General features: G+C 31.3%; 1 protein-coding gene across 1 annotated transcript in view; it reads left to right on the plus strand.

Moving 5' to 3' along the window:
* The window catches only part of Liprin-gamma (liprin protein kazrin), a 316,506-nt gene that overhangs the window by 169,173 nt on the left and 124,396 nt on the right, over positions 1–22,937 (plus strand). The window contains exons 7-8 of the mRNA XM_075381547.1: positions 8,874–9,023; positions 15,772–16,021. Coding sequence (XP_075237662.1) covers positions 8,874–9,023; positions 15,772–16,021 — 400 coding nt within the window. The remainder of the gene's footprint in view (positions 1–8,873; positions 9,024–15,771; positions 16,022–22,937) is intronic.

Consider the following 22,937-nt stretch of genomic DNA (forward strand, 5'->3'; position numbering starts at 1 on the left):
TAATGGTAATGAAACATGATGGTCGATGGTTAGTTATGTTGAAAGAATGACAACCAAATACAGAAGTAAAAAGGACCTCAGTTTTTAAGAACCACATGATGTGAAACGATTATAATTTACTAGAAAAAAATGGCCAAATTTTTTTTTCTAGTAAATTATAAGAAGGATATGAGGAACAAAAACCGTATTAAACTTTTATAAAATGAAGTTTATTTTAAAAATAAAAAAAAAAATTATTTTTTATATTTTTATTTTTTGAAAAATTGAAAGGTTTTTTATAGCTACAATTTAGAAATTAAATTGCATTTTACCTATTTATTATTTTTTTTAATTGGTAAAGGGTTTAATTGGTGGAAAATTGGTAAAGTAAATTTCCTAAAGTATTTTCCTAAGAAACATAACCATATATTTTGCATAATTTTTATCAGTTGAACAGTTTTTAAGGTACAGCTGTCGACACATTTTGCAGATAGACTGACACGAGTAATTTTTCTGTAATTTGTGATCTTTAAGACCTAAAACGTAAATATGCATATTATTTATTTTACTATGAATGATGCATAATGTTGATGTGAATGTAAAAAATGATTGTGCATATTGACTGTTATTGTATTGCATAATATAAATTTGTTACATTTGATTCTATCTGTATCAAGATACAGTGGAAAGTTATTTAGCAGTGAACAAATTATACATAACAAACATTTTGATATTTAAAGTCTTATTTTATTGATATATTTTATTAACTATTAGACATTTTTTTCTGCAGGTATGTATTTAAAAATCTATTGTAATTTAATATTAGCTCTGGTGATCATAGTTTTATTATTATTATTATTATCTTTTATGACTGCATAGGATCACCTTAGTCAGTCCATTATCGAAGTCTCATCGAAGGGACTGTTTTGGGCCATGTGGTCCTCCCAGTACTTTTCATACGTTCTGATCTTTGTGCCCTTTCTAGTGTTGAAGATGTTCCATGTAAAAATGTTTTTCTTGTGAGTGTGAAACAAGTAGTTTTTTGTTTTTTATTTTCTTGTTTAATTTTATCTTATCTGTGTATCTTGTGGTGTAAGATCGATTTCCTTCAGATCCTATCTTATTTCTGTGATCCATCTGCATTCTATCTTGGTGTTTTTCGAGTCAAGGTTGTACTGTACTTGCTGTTTCAAAAGTCTTGAATCTTGCATTCTCATGATGCATCCAAAGAATACTAGTCTCCTCTTATGCATGATTATCAGTGATGTGTTCTAACTCTTTGTACACGACTTTGTCTGACACAATCCACCACTGTCTGTCTTTCTGATACTTTTTATTAATGCAAGTTCTTCTAATTCTTTCGATTTTCTGGAATCTGTATTTGATTGTTCGTTCAGGTGAAAGAGTGTTTCTGCTTTATAAGTGGCTTCTGGATTTATAACGGTGTGTAGTGTCATATTTTTTCATTTATTGATTGGCATTTTTTATTGTAAATGTATCAGGTTAATTTTTGAGCTTTAGCTACTTTATTTCTTCTTATTTTGATAGAGGTTTTTTCGTTTAGGATGTTAGTTATTATTTCTCCAAGGTATTTAAATTGGGTTACTATTTTGATTTTATTATATTTTATGTTTACTTCTTTTAATTATGTTGGTTTTTTGGGCATAATTTCTGCCTTTTCGAATGATATTTTGATGCCAGTTCTATTTGCAATATTTTGAAGTTCCAATAACTGTCATTTAGCTTCGTCGATGCCATTTGCTAGCAGTAACAAGTCTTCGGTGAAACCAAGACAGTCAGTTTTGATTTTTCGGCATATTTACTTTGGGGGTATTTTTTGAGCCATTCCTTCATTACCACTTCTAGATCACAATTGAATAAGCGGCGAGAGCCTATCACCTTGTTATAGTCCTGTTTTGATCTCAAATGGTTCAGAGAGCTTCCTTCTGAATTTTATCTTAGACTCAGTGTTTATGAGGGTCAGTTTTGTCATGTTTATTAGTTTGGTATGTAGTGTGAGGTGTATTAGAATTTTTAGTATGGATTGTCTGTGGATACAGTCAGTCATAAGCTATCTTGAAATCTACAAGTGTTATCACAATGTCTCTGTTTCTTATCCTGTTGTAATCCATTATTAGCTTGAAATTCATGATCTGGTCTAGAAGCTCCTCCAGGGTCTGAACCTCCCTGGTATTCTCCTGGTTTTGTCTAAAGTTGTGAATTGTTCCTATTGAGGATGATTCTTGAAAGAGTATTGTTGTATGTTACGTCTAGGAGTGAGATTCTCCTGTAATTGTTAGAGTCTGTTTTGTCCCCTTTTTTGTGTATTGGATGGATGAGGGCTGTCATTCAGTGTAGTTTCGGGTAGTTCTTCAATCCAGATGTTGACAAGTTGTTGATGAAAGGAAATTTTTACTGATCTTCCTGGATGTTTTCAGATCTCTACAAAAGTATATGGTCTTCTCCCACTGCTTTGTACTTCATCTCACCCAATGCTTGGTAGACTTCTTTAATTCTGGAAGGGTTGAAGTTTTCTGGTGGTGTTGAGGTTTAGGAGTTTGTTTCATATAAACATCATGTATATACACAGTCTGTCCCACACGAAAGATGACTGAATTAACTAGCGTGGTATTCCTTCCATTTTAAATTTAACAACGCTGGCATCACAGACTGGTCATAATAACGAAAACTTTAACAGTATGTTTTGAACTTCATTCATGAAAGGAGCAATGGAGCAACGTGCAGACATTAATTTTGTTTTAAATTGGATAAAAGTGCCACAGAGACTTTCAAAATGATTCAGACTGTTTATAGTAGTGAAGCAATGAGTCAGAAACATTTTTAAGTGGTATGCAAGGTTTTGTGATGGTAGAGAGAGCATTGAAGATGATTCACGTCCAGCAGCATCATCAACAGTTCGAGTAGAAGAAAATGTTCAAAAAGTGGCTTCAATTCTTCGAAATGATCGTTGTGCTTCTACCAGGTTAATTGAGGAGGTCACTGACATTCCTAAAACAACTGTGCATCACATTCTAACTGAAAATTTGGGCAAAAAAAACTCGCTCACTCGCTCACTGACAATCAAAAAGATGGCAGAGACATGAAAAAATTGGCCGTTAGGGACCCAGATTTCATGTCTTGCATCACGTAACAGGTGATGAAACATCATTTTTTCAGTATTTCGAGTGTTTGCGACACGATTTCAGATATCCAGAGAGTTACGACCATGGTACTGGAAGCAGTTACAAAGGTTGAGTACCAGAATTGTTTCGAACAATTTTTCCAATGCTTCCAGTTGTGTATTGACTCTAAAGGAGCCTGTTTTCAATAAAAAGTCATATAAACTAAAAATAAACAATGTCTTGTATTTTTTTTCACATGAGTCACCTTTCTTGTGAGATGGACTGTATATGTGTTAACGTCACACATATACATACTTGTGTTAATATCACATATCGCATATATATATATCCAATTGAAACAAACAGGATTTGTCACATGATTTGTTACTGGATTAGCGTCTATAAATAGCACTTATAATATCATATTAAAAGTATATTTCTAACCTTAGTGTCATTCTTAAAGTTTCATATTATTTATTAAAGAATTTCCCGTTTTTCCTAAACCAATCTCTAAAATCTTTGTTTATGAAATAAGTTAATTTCTTGGTCGATCAGTATTGTTTATTTCATTCACTGCAGTTTAAATTAATGTAAATTGATTTTTAAACAGTGAAAAAACTTTAATGTATAATATAACTTGAGAGAAGTAAATTGTAATTGTTGATTTTTTGATAAGAATAGAAGGGCAGTGAAATGTAACACGTACTGGAACACAACTAGAGAACAAAATGTCACAAAGTGATAGTTGCTGCTATCTTTTCTTTCTTTTTACTGTTTAGCCTCCGGTAATTACCTTTCAGATAATACTTCAGAGAATGATTGAGGATGATACATATGAGTGTAAATGAAGTGTAGTCTTGTACAGTCTCAGTTCGACCATTCCTGAGATGTGTGGTTAATTGAAACCCAACTACCAAAGAACACCGGTATCCACGATCTAGTATTTAAATCCTTGTAAATAGTTGCTGCCATCTAGTAGTTTCATTTTCCTACTATTATTATTCCAAAGCTCGTTGACTCATCCTTTTTTTTTCTATCTGTCACCATTGTTATGAAATCACATACGCTCCTATATCAAAGATTCGTAAAATATGAATTTTTAACAACAGAAAAATTAAATGCTAGTAACATTTATCGTGTAAAAGCCATTTGTGTTGATTGAAGTATTGTGAGTAGCTTGGTAATAAAATTTTGTGTATCAGAACCTGGTAAAGCGAATGTTGAGAATGAACCTTGCAGTGGTTGAGACTGCTTTCTGTGATGACAAATACCAAAGGAGGAAGATAAATTGATGAAAGATTTGTCAACTGCAAATCTGTCCGATACGTAGAAATTTTAAAACCTGTAGGAGATATGTATGCCTATGCCATGTTCAACAATTCATGGAGCTGATAATTCTGCAATACGATAATGCTCAGTCACACACATTGCATGCAATTTTTTTTTGAGGTGTATTAAAGCATATTCATTTCACCAGGATTACAGTGAGATCTTGGACCAATGAAAGATCACCAGCATTCTTTATTGATGGAATGAGAAAATCTGATTCACCATTGGGAGGAATGTGTAGAGCTGTTAATGGCAATTAATTGAAAAATAAGTTTTTGTAGCAAATAAAATATTTTTTTGTGCCGTATTTGTTTGTTTGATTCTCTCTTTTATTTTCCAAGTTATGACCAACTGTGAATTACATTTCAGCCACCTTTTGCGTTTATTTTTATAACATTCAATATTTTTATCATTAGGTAATTGCACAATTCCTCCTCATCCTCTAAAGATTATCGCTACTTGAAGTCAATAATAACTCATCCAAATTAATAACAGATTAAATATTATTTCTCTTTTAGTAAATATTTTTCATTACATCGCTAGTAAAACGAAAAGTTATTATAAAGGTGTAACCAATGTAACAGCCTTTCAGAAAGTATAATTTGATCATTGTTAAATAATATTTTGCTATTATCCTATATAAAAAATATGGAATTTAAACTTTTACAACAACAATATTTATGGTATGTTTTTGCATGTGCATGCCTGCCTGCACATATCACATATCCATCAACTACTAATACAAAGAAAATTATAAGCAGTCAGTTTTACAACCAATTTTGTTTCTAAAATTCATTACGACATTTTAACCTTTTATACAGGGTATTTATAAAGTAATTTTATAAAAGTAATTTGTAATTTTTGAGTGCTAAGTATGTTTTAATCCTACCTGTTTCATTACCTCACAACACACTTACTTGAAGATGTATGCATACATTCATACATTATTTAAAAACTTGGCTTGTCAGTGTGAGGAAGTATACAGGTTCTGTGTGCTTAATTTTAATTATAGTTTCACTAGTTGTAATTGACAGTCGCCATCCAAAATAAACTGAAGAGCAGTGTTACAACATAATATAATTGTTTCCTTTAGATCTTGGTCGTTTGACCCGGTCAGAGCAAACTTCTTGCAGTTGTAGATGAGATGATGAAACAATTCTGATAAACATATGTTCATATTCATGAGAAATACACTAAATGTTCCACTTTTAGATAAGAACTTAATATTTTCATGTACATTGCACCTGATGAAAGCTTATGAGATATATTTATCTGTAGACAGTTTTCTTAAAAAGAAAAATTATTAATAAATACATAAAATAATACAAATATTTAGAAGTAACAACCCCAGCAGGACTAGAAAAAAAAGAAATGAAAGCTGGCAATAGCGTATCACTTAATTGTAAACTTGTCCAATAAGAAATTCATGTAAAGAAAAGCCAAATTAAGACGCTATAAAACAGTAACCCTTCCAAAAGCCTTAAACGGTTCGGATACACTACAAACATTCTCTAGAAAAAAACATAAACAGATCTCAAAAAAGAATTCTCAGAAAAATATATGGTCTGAAATATAAAAATGGAATGTACCAACTAAGAAAATCAGAAGAAATTTATCAAGAAATAGAAAATATTAGAACAGCATTGAGGAAAGTATAAAATTCTTATGAACATTATGTAGAATGAACAATATCAGACTGACAAAGAAAATTTCTTATTTTATTAATGAAAAAAGATAAAAAAACAAATTGGTACCAACAGATCGAAAAAGACCTTGAGGAATTAAAGGTAAAAAAAAAATTGATATATGAAAGATATACATTTAGGATATTGGTTAACAAGTTTCAAGGAAAAATGAACCTAAAAGAATTCCTAGTGGAACGAAGGAAAAAAGAAGAAATAAACAAGCAGAGATGAGGAGGAAGTATTTGGAAAAGATAAAAGATAAATTATGTTAACATGTTCCTAAGAAATAAAATAATAAATTTTAAAAAAAAGCCTATGCTTTAATAGACAGATAAATTTTATTGAATACCCTAAAAGAATTCGGAATCGATCTTAAAACTAGAAAATTAATTCAATTAACTTGGATTGATTACTATAATAAATTAAGTTCATGGGGGAAATATCCAAACAGTATTGATCAAAACCTGAAATGACAGATTATCATTGATTCTTTTCTGCATGATTTTAGAAAAAATAATTAGATTTTGGAATCTTCAATTAGAAGAATTAAAAATTTGTCTCATATTTCTAGCAATAAAAACAAAAAAATTCAAAATTAATTTTTAATTTTCACAGATAATTTAGCACTTCTAACCCAAAATATCAGATCAGCAGATATTCAATTTAATCCTCTCAAAGAAATGACGGAAAAAACCAGATTGAAAATCTTAAAAAAGAATTAAGTTCATGAAAAATATAAAAAATGCATCAAATTCATTAAACAAAAACTTGAAACAAAACATTTTTTTGAACATCATGCTTTTATATTTAAAATTATTGCTATTAATGAAATGTTTAAAAAATTTGAACCACAGTTGAAATTGTAGTCGAAAAAATTAAGAATCCTCTCTGTAATACAAAAAATTCTTATGACGAATATAAACAAAGATCAAGTAAATAATGATCTTTGCGTAGAATCACTGAGAAATCATGTTGACAGATAGAGTTTTGTATAGAACAAGTGTATTAACAAGATTTTATTATGATTTAACGCAAAAATTTAACAGGAAAATGGACGAAAATTAACCTGAATAAGAAGTGTGACTCATTTTGCACAATTCTGCAATATTTGCACTTGCAGAAGGTTGTGATTAATTTATTAAGTAAATAAAAGTGGGAAGTTTATCTCTTGCACCAGACATGAGTTTACTAAATTTTGATTAGCACCCCAAATTAAAAGAGCCAGTATTTCATGATACTTTTTTTCCTACTTGAAGGAGGTTTTAGCTTTTGAATGTAACTGCTACAAAAAATTATTCCTCGGAGTGAAAAAAAAAATGGTTACCTCTCTAGATTAGCAAATTTTTGAAAGACTGGTTAAAGGCCATTGAGAATCAGGGTAACTATATAGGAGAATTGAGAATAATAGAAATAATGTGGAATAAAATATATCTTTAAGTAAAAAAAGTGTGAATTATTTATGAAATCCCATTTATAAATTCAGAAATTAAAAAAAAATAATATAAATTTCTTTATTAATTAATTTATAAATGCCCTGTTCAAATCTGATGTTTTGTTTTATTCAGAATATTGTATTTAATGCACTTATTAAAACAATTATTTAACTTTTGATGTAATTTTAAAAAAAGAAAATGTCATACAGAAAAAAGTTGTAATTTCTAAAATACAAAGCTATGGATTTTTTTTAAAAAAAAGAAGATATTTGGTTAAGGTTATACCAAATCTTAATCTTCTTCTCTTAAATGGTTCTCAAAGATGATAAATTGTATTCAACCAGGTAATTCTGTGACACTAAAGGTATTTCAAGGAAAAGAATTCAGGAAAATTAAATAAGGAAGAGTGAAGTACGGATAATTTGGAACAATTGAAGCTATGTTCAGTAGGCTGGCTTTTGCTGAATAATAAAGTTTTAACTATGTTGAATGCTTCAAAACAGTCATTTTGACTCTATTGTGTCATAATGATTGCGATAGTTGTCATTCACTTGAAATAAAAGTTAAAAGATTTTGTTAAATCTATCCTTTGAAAGATTAAATCATCACTGATGGCAACTATTAACTTTCATTTTAATTTCCTTTTCCATTCAGATTGGAATAACCTCCAACTTAGATTCTTTTCAAAGCTACAGTTAATGTACTTCAGCATCATTATCTTATTTCTGGTGCCACTTCTTCTACCTTAAGTATATTTTTACCTTTTTATCTTGTGTTTATTTCATGTATTTATGGTCAAAGCCTGAAGTTCGGTGTGATCTCATTTTTACACTCTATTGGTATGCAATCCTAGTCTGCACAAGAGAGTTCTCATATCGACCACCAGTTATGAGGTGTAGCTAGTTCTTTCTCCCTCTCCTTCTCCATTAAAGCATACATATTACTAATGATTGATGCATGAATCAAATATAATTTAACACCATTAGAATTAACACCTTCACCATATTGTTACTAACAAACATTATTTCGTTTATTAATCTAATATTAAACGCTCTTTATAATATCGTTTCACAGTAAACATGTTACTGTATTGTTATTTTTGTTATTATCTTTTATCTGATTTTTCATCCTTTCCTTGTATGGTCTATGCTTTTTTTATTTAATTAACTGTCACTTAATAAGTATACCTCTGCATCGTGAGTTAAAACAAAGATATATATCACTCGCTTCTTCTGCTACACACAATTTCGCTGACGATCACCTAGATGGTAGTTATAGCAATTAGTTTCTTAGAATAAGGATATCGCTAATATCGCTGTGTACAGAGGATGCGAGATAGTGAAGAGTGCCTGTCGCAGGAGCGTTCCGAGAGAGAGAGGGAGAGATGGAGTTTACTGAGACATGCGAGAGACGAGGCCGAAAGAAGTCTGAGTTTGGCTGCCCAGCTTGATCTTAAGGAGCAACAGTTGCTTGAGGTAATAATTTTAATGTTGAGAGAGAGAATTTATGTGTATGTGTCTTAAGTCTATGTGCATGTACATATGTATAATTTTGCCCTTAAAATACCTTATTGCTTCAAATTTAAGACGCATCGTAAATTTAATATATAATTTCTGGAAAAAAAATATCCAGTAGAAATATTAAAATACTGTATAATTTATTTATTATAAATTACGGTAAGTCATGTAAGTATTTTGTATATATCAGTATTTTTCATTAAGTTCATCTTATTTTGAAAACTAATATAAAAAGTTAAATAGTTGCTGCTTTCAACATTTTATTGAATAATCCAATTATGCAGCAAAACACCTAAATCGAAAGTACGTAACACTGTATTTTATATTATAGTACCTCAAATGTAATATACTTAGATATATATATATTTAGCTTTATAAGTTCAGTATTTTATCACTAATCACAGTAATTTTTTGTGACTGAACAGTGTGTCTTGCTAGCTCTCTAGCAAGACTTGACAACAGTCGTTGTCAAGTCGTCATCAGTTTCATCTTGAGTCGGGTTTCGAAATCCATTCTACAATCGTAGCTGCTGATGCTCGTTTAATTTTGCTACTCATTATAACGGGATGATTTTTTTCAGTCAATCGCTGATTGTATTGTGCACAAATACGATCTTTAAAAGATTTATTAACCCTAACATCCAGTGGCAATTGACTTGTCATACCTCCATAAATTACAACATAATCAGATATTCCATTTGTCAGTTTTGTTTTAATGTTGTCAGACAAATGACCACAAAAAGTATCCAGCACTGTTTCATTTCAGAAGCCCCCGGTCTACCTTCCCATACATATCCTAACCAATTTTTCATTAGATTGCTCGTCATCCAGGCATTCTGATGAGCTTGAACAATTACACCATCACAGAGCCTTTTTTTGGAACAGTTTTCCTGTTCAGAATTTCATACGACTGTGATTTATTTATTTCTATTGTAGCACTCAATATAACAGTTACTCTTACTTTCAGATATCTAGTTGATTTGATGTTACCTGTTTTGTCCTTTTTCACATGACATAATTTGATGGCATATCAAAGAACACAGCACCAATTTGACTGAGGTAGTATTGTTTCTTTAATCGTAGAGCGATTACATAACATTGATATTCCACTAATTTTTGCTCATAATCTGCTGGTAACTTCTGGCAAACGGAGGTTCTGTGAAGCGGGGACAGGCATTGCCTTTACATGAATTTCTCAACCATCCACAGCTAGTTTTAAATTGAAGACCATTATTCCTGTCAATTTCCCTGGCCTTTAACATCAGACCGTCTCTTGTCATTGGAAGACCTTTTGTGCAAAGATCCTTGAAGTATCCAAAACAGCAGCATTGATTTCCAGATATTTTCTGTGTTTTGGTCTTGAAGAAGATTTGTTTGTTTTTACACACAGATAATTTCTGTTTCATACTGTACCACCGATGCACATTCGCTTCATTTACTGAGAACTGTTTACTGGTGGCACAGATTTCCAATCTGTTAAGTGCGTAAAATAATCTTGCATTTAAAGTTCGTCACAAGTGAAATGCTTTCCCATGATGATGAAATGGTTAGAAAAACACAATGAATAGGTAAAACAGAACGGTTATGAAAAAACGGACCAAACTGCAATAGTGTACCGTATACCTTATACCTTTTCAATATCGAATGGAGTTTAGACAGGAAACGTGAAAGAATGTTTGTCATCATGCATGGAGCACATGCATAAATTCCAGAATGATAACACAGCGATAAAGCTCTTTTAGATGAGTCATCTTTCTAGACATTTGTGTACGTTTTATACAATATGAGAAATGTTCTTTCACGTTTCCTGTCTAGTCTCCATTTGATGCTGAACAGATATACGAATTCAAAAACTTCAGCTTTACACTTATTAACTGTGTATTTATGTCAAATGGCGTTAGATATCCAATTGAAGACGCATCTGACATTTTTACCCTGTAATCTGTAAAAAAAGTTAATATTAAATTAGAAACAGTACGGTAATTTGGTAATAGATGAGTGTGAATATTGTAAAAACTGTGCATGAATTTATAAAAGTGATAAATGAACCTACAGGATGTGTGCAGTAAATATGTTGGTATAACAGATTATTTCAGAACAGAAATCATAAAGAACAGCATCAAACCAACCAAGAGAAGGATGATGAAAAATAGTATAACACTCCTATTCTGGAGTTGAGTAAAATGGTTTACTGAGTTGGATACTTTTACTTATGCCATAAAATCTTGGTGATATTATTTTATAAACGTAGTTTCTAAATAGAAGCAGTTTTGTTTCATGTATAATTTACCTATGCCATTCAAATTAACTGATTAGTAATGTGCTGTTCCCATCCTGGAACAAAATTATTAATGATAACTATTAAAATATTGCATATAAGCAGAATATACTTTTGCAGGTTAATTCATGAAGAATGTAACAAACTTTCAGGACATGTTCTGTTAGTGAAAATAAAGTAGAAAGCACATATACGAGGTGTGATCAAAAAATACGGTGAATAATTGTTTATTAAAAAAAGTAATAAGGTTACATAGAATTCGATTTAATCTCCTTCAAAGTACTGTCCTTGGCTAGCAATGCACTTATCCCAACGTTAACTCCATGACTGGAGGCATTTCTGGAAGCCGTCTTTCGGAAGGGCTTTCAGCTGCTCGGTCGTGGCCCTCTCAATGTCAGCAATGGTGACAAAACGTTTTCCTTTAAGCACAGTTTTAAGTTTTGGGAAGAGCCGAAAGTCACATGGTGCTAAATCCAGTGAGTATGGCGGATGTGGACAGACAGGAACACTTTTTTCGGCCAAAAACTCATGAATGAGAAGCGAGGTGTGACACGGCGCGTTGTCGTGGTGAAGAAGGAAGCCATTGGTCCATTTTCCTGGTCGCTTTCTTCGTATGTCATTTCGCAAAATGCTTTGAACGGACCCGTATGAGATGTTAAGGTCTTCCGATAGCTCTCGAATAGTCATTCGCCTGTTTGAACAAACCATTGTTTCCACATTTTGCACATTTTCAACTGTTTTTGAGGTTACTGGACATCCCGCATGCTGCTCGTCTTCAACAGACTCATTTCCGTTTTTAAATCGATCATACCACTTGTACACAGTCTTCAAAGTTACCACATTATCACCGTACACCGATTCTAACATTTTGTAAGCTTCTTTGGCACCCTTTTGCAACTTAAAACAAAACTTAATGTTAATGCGTTGTTCAAAATCCATGTTGCGCGATAGACACGATAAACACAACCTCACTGTAATGGCTCTGGCAGCTGACTGGTAAGCTCGAACGTGTTACAACTTGTCCCTGCCTGTCTCAGTTGATCACGTATTGGACAAATTATAGCATATGGATGTAGCGTCGGCAGTTGCTGCTATAAATATTCATTCACCGTATTTTTTTATCACACCTCGTAAATATAGGTTCAGAACTGCTTCGTTAGTAGAGTACTAATGAGAACTGTATTGTTACTTGTTATCAAAAATCTGGGGTAAAAGACAAAGTATTGTGGTTAAAAAAGCACTATTATATGTTGGCATAAAATAGCTTTGTTAAATTTGTAATAAACACTTAAATGTTTTAACAACCTAGTGGAGAGTTTTTACTGAATATAAATATAATCCATAGAAACTAAAATACAAATTTTGAAGTTTATTAAACAAAATGTGGCAGTTTTATCTAGGTGTTATACAAAACTAAATTTTCTATATTACAAAACAAAAGATTTCTGCAATCACAGAAATCAGGGCAAAATTTTTTGATAGCTGAAAGTTTACTAGTTGTCCTGAAAGTTGTTTGTTACATTCTTCATGAATCATTCTGTATATACCCTGATGAATGTATTACAATATTCAGAACAAATTTACATTTCATCTTCAATTTACAATGTTTATTTGGTGTCAAATACAAAATTCAATAGAAAAAATTAAATATCTTTTTCTTATACTTAGAGAAGTTGGACAAGTACTGACTAGTCCCAGCAAAACGTTTATGGAATGCCTTTCATAGATGTTATTATCCAAATATTGTTATGTTTTGATCCTTTTTTCTTTTATTAATCACAAAATGCATCCCTTCATGATGTACGTTTTAATTTTCTGAATATGTAAAAGTCAGAGAGGGTGAGCCTTGAGGCTGATAATTTCTCACCAGTAAACTTCAAAAGAGATGCAGAAATTTCTACAATATGCAGTCGCGCATTGTTACTTTGAGAACAATTTCACTTGAAGGTTTATACAGATGCTTTTGTTTTTGAGTGGTCAATTAAAAATTTCTCAGTATCTTTGTAATGAATTTAACTGATGTATTCCACATTCAAAAAATTACATTTTTGTTAATGCTTTATGAGATAGATCATTCTCCTGATACACAGGTCATGAAATCTGAAAGATTGAAACTGATATACAAAAGATATGAAAATAACAATATATACTCGGATATCCGAGTATATATTTTTTTATAATATTTTATTGTTTTTTATCCAATAAAAAACAAATTGCTGAATATATCTTTTCTTGGATGTTAACTAACTTTTGTATCATTTTTAACATTTTGTCAATCGGAACTGAAAACTTGCATCGTGTTATTTTATACTTGAGGAATTATACTTTTTCCTCCCACCACTTTCATGTGAAAGTTGATGTAATATTTATGACAGCATATTAAAAGCGAACATAATTTTTGTACTTTCTAACTATAAAAAAATCTAAAATGCTATTCTAATAAAGCTTTACTTAAATAGGAAATGTTTCTTTTTTACTGGATTTTTTAATTGACTTGCAATTTTTATTGCACAAAATACTTAAATTTAGGCGTGCATTAAACTAAATTTTAAAATTAACTTCTGAAAAGATTGATGAAAGCACAATAATCGATTGGTCACGCTCGAACTTTGATATAATGACTTGCATCCAGGGCTGTCACACAAAAAAAGCCTGTGAATGCTTGTCTGTTAAGACTGGTTGGAATGACAAAATGATTGATGTTCTACGCAGATTATTTATTAAAATAATGGAATCGTTTAGCTCAAGAACAAAGAACAATGTTAAAGGAAGTACAGATTTTTTTTTTATGAAGAAATGGTGTTTTTTTAACCTTTTAATTGCTGCACTTTGAATATTCCGAGCACAACCTTGTGTAAATTCAAACTGATAAAAAGAGGTGTTCCGATCGTCTCACATCAATGAAACTTGTCAGACAGCATCTGCCATCTCTGATGAATACAACGTACCTTGTTTCAAGTGTCTATCTGCATTCTGCTGCTTTGTGTGAAAAAAACATGTACATCAGTGTAAAAAGCACGGATGTCAGCTGCTCCTTCTCATGTGTTGACGGGGAATACCAGGAGTGGTCAAAGTGGCTGCTACGGAAGAGGAGCTTATAAAAGCTGTAAATACACGTTAATCAGAAATGAATATTCCGAATTGAGTGAATTTAAAAGCGATTATCATACCAGTGATAGTGATGACTATGATAGTTCTGTAGTTGACCAACCAGCTCCACCGCAAGCCAGGAAAAAAATTCATCCTGAACCTGCTTCGTTTCATCGGCATAGTAATGACATGTTCAATTCAGAAGGGTATAATTTTGATAACACTGTCAGGAATTTCAGATGTTTTTTTCCAAAATGAACCAACTACTTTGGACATTTTTCAGTTATTTTTCTCCCTTGAAATTATGCAAAAAATTTATTCTGAAACTAATAAATATTTTCTACTTGTAACACAAATGCCAACACCCAGTTCAAGGTTACAAAAATGGAGAGATTTAACGCCAGAAGAATTATATATATTCTTTGCTGTTACTATGCTTATGGTAAGAATGAAAAAATTGTTTTTAGTGTATATTGGTCCATTGATTTCTTGCTAGCCACCCCCTCAATTTTCTGATTTCATTTCTCATGACCGTTATTGTTGTTATCATTGAAATGATAACAATAATCAACCTGTTGGTGATCAACTGTATAAAATAAAGCCCGTCACAGATCATTTGAGTAAAACATTTTCTGAATTCAGCACAGAGGGTCCTGAGGGTCCCCAGAGGGTTACTATATTAGCAATGAAAATGTTAAAGATTATTTTTATTATTGATTCACTTAAGTTTTATTCTTTTAAACATGCCATAATTTTTAAGAAATTATATTTTATACAACACAATGTCTATTGTGTTGTAACTGTAACTGTTACAACTGTAACTTGTAAAACTAACTGTAAAAATGTAAAAACTTACAAAACTGTAAATTTAAAAACTAACTGTCTAAAACTTGTAAAAATGTAACTGTAACTGTCTATTCAATACTGTTTTGTAAGGTTTTAGTAAAAATTTTAAGAGATTTTTTATAAAACAGTAAAGTAATGAATTTTAATTTCTTTCTGATAATTTTTGAAAGTTTTACTTCCTTCTTTTATTAGCAAATTTTATTCTTCTCATTAGATCTTTTGTAATATGTTATTATATTTGTTTTTTTTTATTACATTGTACATATGTTCTGACGTGTTTTAATTTTTACTGTAGTACATTTATATTTTTATCCTTTTATTAAATGTAACACTATTAAACATTAAAATGATACGTCCAATACGTATGATAAACTTTTTTAATTTTAAAATTATGAAAGAGTGGTATGAAATACCGCCCTTTCATAGTCCAAGAAAAATATTGCATTTGAAAATATAGAATTTCATCTTCTGTTTCTTTCTTGTGAATTTTTAGGCTCGTCGACAGTTATCGACAGCTGGCTGCCTATCGGATCAAGAAAGTCTCGCTTCTGTATCAATATGTAGAGGCGTTAATGGTAGTAGTGTTGGTGCAATAACACCTACAGCTGGGACTGGTGGCGGTTTAGCTCCTTCTGCAGGCGATAGAGGTTCTTGTAGTGCTGATTCCGGTGTGAGAGGTAGTTCAGATCGAGAATCTGGTGCTACATCAACCGGTGGAAATTTGTCTGATTCGACTACTGATGGTTTGTATTTTTTCTCTCTTTTATTTTATAATTATCGGTATTAATTTGTTTTTTTATACAGATTGAATATTATTTTTGTTTTTATTTGTAAATATATTTTTTTTTCTCACGTACTTCTATTTCTAAAATAACATTATACGTTTTCTTGTTTCACTGTTTTTTTTCTCTAATCTAATTTTTTGCATGCGTAATAATTAACATGTAAAAGTGATGGTAAATGTTTTTAAGAAATTGTAATGAAAGGGTTTTAGTGTGTTCTGTTTTTAAATATTAAATTATATATATTTTAATGAAATACATAACTTAAATAAAACAAGTTTATTATATTATTTTACAAATTGTTGATCAGTTATGAAAAGGTCACATTTTCATGTTCCAGAGTTGAAATTCTGTGACATTATATTATTATTGAACCTAAAAATTATAAAAGTGAACGATGCATTAGACTCATCAATGTAGTGTATAAGTTGGTACTCTATTCATACACATCCATACTTTTTCTATTTAAAAAAAAAAAATTCGTTTGGTGTAAGAATTTAATGAAGGTGACTACGAATGATGATTTGAGTTCTGCGATTATGATAAACAATATTTGTGCAGATCGTAATTCATGTAACAACATAATTTTAATGATGAGGCCACTTTTTTTTAACGGCAATGTAAATCGCCATAATTGTCAGTACTGAACTGATATTTTCCATGCACTGGTATTATGAGGCACATACACAGTATCCAGTCAAAGTAAATGTACGGTAGATATTGTTTGTGGATGATCGATAGAGCCTATATTTATTGATGGAAATAAATAAACGCAGTGAAATATGAGGCTTTGCTTCTCAACCGTATCGTTCCAAACATTAAAAGCATTGTTGGCCTCAACTTCCAAAACATTTGGTTTCAACAAGACGGTGCCCCGTCTCATTTTGTTCTTCAGGTATGTGAAATTTTTAATGCATTTTTCCGGGGAAGATAGATTGGCCAAAGGGGTCAAATAAAAAGACCATTGAGATCACCTGACTTGTCAGCATCAGATTACTTTTATGAGGCCACTTAAAAGTATTGTTTATCATAATAAGCCTCACGATATCCATGATTTACAAAATGGAATTTGAGAATCAACACAAAATATCGCTAGGAAATCATTGAATAATGCAGTATCATCCTTTTACAACCGACTGGTGCATTATCAGTCAACAGAAGGATGACATTTCAAACATTTATTAAAGTGAGATGTAAGTAAATAAGCAAACGTTATGCTTAACATTTTTTATTTAATAAATTTATTCAATAATATCCATTTAATAAAGTTGTTATAAATTTATTTATTTGCAATTACAGTCCTTAAATTATCAAAATTTTTTTTTCAAAATCCATACTTTATCCCATTGCCATTTTGGGTGCAGACATCGTACCATTTTTCTATTTATATAGTTTTTCTTGTCTTAAAGGAACATTTAAAATGATGTATCACACAAAGAGTGTTACCATTTAAAATATTTGAGTTATAATCCCTGATCTACCCTACCAAGAAAGGGTTGACATTTATTTCTCGTCAAAAGGTTAAGTAGTTGACTGATACCTTATCTTGAAAGTTACAGTATTCTATCCGGAATGGTTTTAAAAAATTGAGGGGATTCTATACTTTTGACTCATTTTGTATACCATCTTCTTCATTGATGGGTGATGTTCCAGTAACTACATCAAACAAGGTGCTGCTTAAGTAGTTCTAAAAATATGCAGTAATACAATTTTTTATGCCTTTACAATTTCCATGTAATTTCGAAATTAAATTTTTATTATTTTTGAAACATTTTATAGTTTTCCAAAATTATGTAGTTTGAGAATTATTGTTTGTTTACTTAAGGTTCTTTGGTAAAAAGAGATTCAGTGATGTGCACCACTCAAATCCAGCCAAGTACAAATTGTACCTAACATTAAATAAAATAAGGTGATCTTCAGCATCCGGCTTTCTTAATAACTTTGTTGACATTTATGCTTATTATTAGCTGTATAGATGTTGCAAAACTTTCAGACAGTAAGGAAACACAGTTTACTATTTTGAACAGTAAGTTATTGTTTAATATTACATAAAGGAAAAAATGTGCTTTATGTTATGTATTTCATTATTTGATATATATTGAATTAATAACATGTAACATTACATATCTTTTACTTGTCACTCTTTTTTATTCTTTTTTTTTAATTATCTTTCTTGTGTCTACATTGTGACATGCATTTTTATTTTTAAGAGTGTTTTTTATGCACTTGTGATCTTTTGTTTTTTTTTTCATTTCTTTTTTTCACCGTTTCTGCACCTTTTTAAAATCAGTGTTGGGTTTATTTTCATGTTCATCTAAAAATCACATGTAACTAATGGTTAAAATTTTTATTAAACATTTTCCCTATGTTTTATTTTTAAAATGCAGTTGAAAACGTACTAAAATATTTATACTAGTAATAAATAGGAATTTTAATAATTAAATGAAAAAATTACAAAATCTTCTGTTTATACCAGTAATGATTGAATCTGGTTATTAAAAAAATTATGGCATTTAATTTGTTATTTTTAGATTGATATAAAGCATTCAAAACAACTAAAATTAGAATTTGTTTTATAAATTAGTTTATTAAAATAAAATTGTATTATTTTTATTTTTTTTATTAAAAATAAGTTATGAAAGATTATCTTACAGAAATATGTACACTAAAAGAAAAAAACTTGTGTTCTTATCTTTTGTTTACATCTGTGTTGATGGAAAAATTTGAGCTTTATACCATAATAAACTGAACTATTTCTGTGTAATTCTTTAAAGTTTTAATTTATTTGAAGAAAACTTATTAAACATTAGTAAATTATTATCAGTAAATTATTTTTATATATATATATATATATAAAATACTTCAATATTTACTTCTTTTTCTAGTATTGCACTAGGAAAAATAGCATAATAGTGATACGTATTATTGCAGGATATACAGGATGTCCCATATAAAACGCAACCCAACCTTATATTGGTAGGTATTGAAATAATAAAAAGGCATGTGTAAATGTAAATGTAATTTTTATTATTACCATCCATTAACTTACATTTAGAGTAAATGTTGGAAGTGGCCGCCATCTTCTTGAATACAAGCTTCAATTCTTTTTACAGTGTTTCTTGCAACTTTTTTCAAAGTTTGTGGCTGGGTATTTAATACAGCTTGTTCAATATTGACTTTCAATTGTTCAAGTGTTCGTGGTTTATTGCTGTAGGCTTTTTCTTTGAGGTAACCCCACAGAAAAAAATCCGCCGCAGTCAAATCTGGAGATCTTGGTGGCCACATGCCTCGACTGATAACACGATTACCAAAGAATTCCTCGACGAAATCAGAAGTTCAACCCGCGTAGTGCGATGTCGCACTGTCATGTTGTAGCCAGCAGTGTCTGTCTTCCTCTTCCAAGAGTGCGATGAACTGAAATAAAATATCCTGATATCATTCTGCATTAATGGTGTACTCGAAAAAAATAGGACCAATTACTTTCTTCCGCGATATCGCGCACCACACGCCCAACTTCTGCGGGTGTAACTGGTTTTCGTGATAAACGTGGGGATTTTCAGCACTCCAAATTCTACTGTTTTGACTGTTTACGTAGCCATCCAAATGAAACTGTGCTTCATCTGTGATAAATAACGAATCCATAACATTAATTCCCTCACACAGAAATCGACGGAACCGTTGACAATATTGTAGCCGTTTTTCTTTGTCGGGCTCAAGAAGTTGATGAACCTTTTGAATACGATAAGGTCATAATTGTAATTGTTTGGTCGCCCGATGAACAGTCGATTTAGACAAATTAATTTCAGCAGACAAACATCTGATCGATTTATTTGGCGAGGCGAGTAATCGGTCTTTGATTTCAGTGACTATATCTGTATTCAACACTGACGCAGATCTTTTGTGTTCCTTGTTATTAACAGAACCAATCTCTCTAAATTTTGCAACTAACCTTAATGCTGAGATTTTGTTAGGAGCCGGTTTATCTGGGTACTTATGGCGATACAAATCTTGCACTGCAACCGCTGATTTCGTACTAAAGTACAACTCAACAATCAAAACATGTTCATCTAGTAAAAACACAATCTTGTCTCTAGCACTACACTGAATGTTATGATTGCATTGTTGTTACTATCGGTAGTGTTCTACTGCGTCGCCACGATGTTCAGATGTTGGAAGAGCATTTCAGTAACGAGTAGGGGAGTATGCTTGACTTTTGAAATTTCATGGATGAGTGATTGATTGGTTGCATTTTATATGGGACATCCTGTACATTAACTTCATTAAAAGAGTGTATAAAAAGTAATAGTTAAGTACAATTGTAAGAACAATTTTATTTATTGTGAAAGTAATTTTTTGAATTTGACTAATGATTGCTTTCATTAAATCTTCTCTTTTTTTTTTACTAAAAAATTTGTTAGTTTTTCTGTAAAAGCTAAATATTTTTTTTATATCTATACTGTTTATATCAAAACAGTACTACTTTTGTACGAAGGACATTCAGTAATTAACAAGACAAGTTGATGTAGAGAAATAACGATTTATTTAATGACGATGAAGCTTACATTAGTTTTCAACATAGTCTCAAGCAATATTTAGGCACTTTTCCCACTGTTCTGTAAGCTTTCTGATTCGTGCAGTCTTTACCTTGCTGTTTGAACCATTTGTGTGTCGCTTTTTAACCCGCTTCATTATCATCTAACTTCTTGATGCATGAAAGGCCTTTGAGTGGACCAAACAAGTGAAAATCAGCCAGGGAAAAGTCTAGACCCCAACTTTTCGAGTATTTCTCCCGTTCTGTGAGCGATGTGGAGGTGCACATTGTCATGCAAGAGAATCACATATTTTGAGAGAGCACGCTGACGTTTTCACCTTATCGTTGGTCTCACTTTCTGTTGAAGCATGTTAGAATGTACTCATTGTTCACAGTACGTTGTTCTTCTAATCCCCAAAAATTGGGCCTTGCGAGTTCCAGAAGACTGTCAACATCACTTTACCAGCTGACACATGAGTTTTGAATTTTTTGTTTGGTGGGCGAATCCGTATGTTTCAACTCAAGACTTTGCCATTTGGATTCAGGCTCAAAATGGAGTATCCATTTTTCATCACAGGTTCATTACTGTCCGTTTCAAACCGTTCTTTGAGCTCAGAACAAATGCGAATCCGGGTGTCTGTATGTGTGTCCTTGAGTCAGCTGTCTTGGATCCCATCTCGAACACGTTTTGCGATAATTCTGCACATTATGAATGATTGAATGTGCAGTTCCAATATTAATATTACACAACTCAGCAATTTAGAAAATTTTTACTTGCCTGTCTTCACAAATAAGATTATTTAAGTGATTTTGCAGTGCAGTAGTCAAAACTTCAACTGGTCTTCCAGAACGATGGAGATCAGTCACTTGTTCTGTTCTAAAATAACTGTTCCACCCACTTATACATGTTACTGCTGTTTAAACACTTTTCATCATACTGTTTCAACATTGTTGAGTTAATTTTTGCCGGTTTCACAAACTGTGATACGAATATAAAAATCTTATCACTGAATGTTCCTCTTCCAACATACACATTTCAAGCGAAGCTGACATTCTGAAATCAACAAGAGATGTTATGTTTAGATAAATTATGATTGAATAGCTGATTAAATGTGTTCCCAAGGTTGTTAATTTGACCCTCAAAGTGTTTCATTATCATTGAATGAACTGTTTTTTCCCTACATCAATTTGTCTCATTAATCATTGAATGTCCCTCGTATGTGCATAGAAGAATTTCAGTTCAATGTATGTCGATTTTCTGTCTACAATGGAATGTATTTTTTCCTTATAAAGTTATGTAGAATCGTTATTGATTAGATAACAACTCAACTCATAATCACCAGATACTTACCTGAAATGTAGAGCTGTAAAGAACAGAGATAGGAGTGGATCTAGTATGTTATCATTCAGATTTACGGTTAGTACATGCCATAGAATCAAAAAATCCATTACAAACTAACAATTACAACACGTATTTAAAAAAATGTTTAAATAGCATGTTAACACAAAGTTGTAGCATTTTCTGATAAATAGTGCTGAGTAATGGTATCCTTTTCGATTAATCTGTCATTGGTTGCATCTTCCTTCTGTAATTATTCATTTATTCATTGATGTACATTTCTTCGTACATGTTTGATTATAGTAAATTTTGTGATAATCAAGAAGACTGATATGCATGAGCTGCAAGCTAATATTAAATTTCAATTAAAATTTGGGTTCACGTTTATGGATTCTCATGTAATGATGAAAGAGATTTATGATGATAATTTAATTACAGTTATATATTAACAGATGATGATCCAAATTTGAAAATACCTTTAATGATGTCTCTCAGTGATATATGTTTACATGAAAATGTGCATTTCGATTCTTCCATTTGAAAGCTTGGGAAACAGTAAAAACACTTAATATTGACTTCATGATATGAGGTGTGTTCAAAAAGTAAAGAATTTTTTTTTGGGAAAGAATTTTATTTATTCTTCTACATTAATGTTTACCCCCTTCAAAATAGTCCCCCATTAGATATTATACACTTATGCCAGCGCTTTTTCCAATCCCTGAAACACTTCTGGAACTCGATGTTTGGAATAGTGTTTAGTTCTTTCAGCGATTCGCTTTTAATCTCATCTATGCTTGTAAAATGACGGCCCTTTAAGATTCTCTTTATTTTTGAGAAAAGAAAAAATCACACAGGGCCATGTCTGGCGAATATGGCGGCTAAGGTATCATGGTAGTGTTGTTTTTGACTAAAAATTGATGAACAAGCACTGAAGGGTGAGCAGGTGCATTATCGTTGTGTAAAAGCCATAAATTGTTTTGCCACAAATCCAGGCATTTTTTCGGATT

The sequence above is a fragment of the Lycorma delicatula genome, chromosome 13 (assembly GCF_047948215.1).
Source record: "Lycorma delicatula isolate Av1 chromosome 13, ASM4794821v1, whole genome shotgun sequence".
Classification (NCBI taxonomy): domain Eukaryota; kingdom Metazoa; phylum Arthropoda; class Insecta; order Hemiptera; family Fulgoridae; genus Lycorma; species Lycorma delicatula.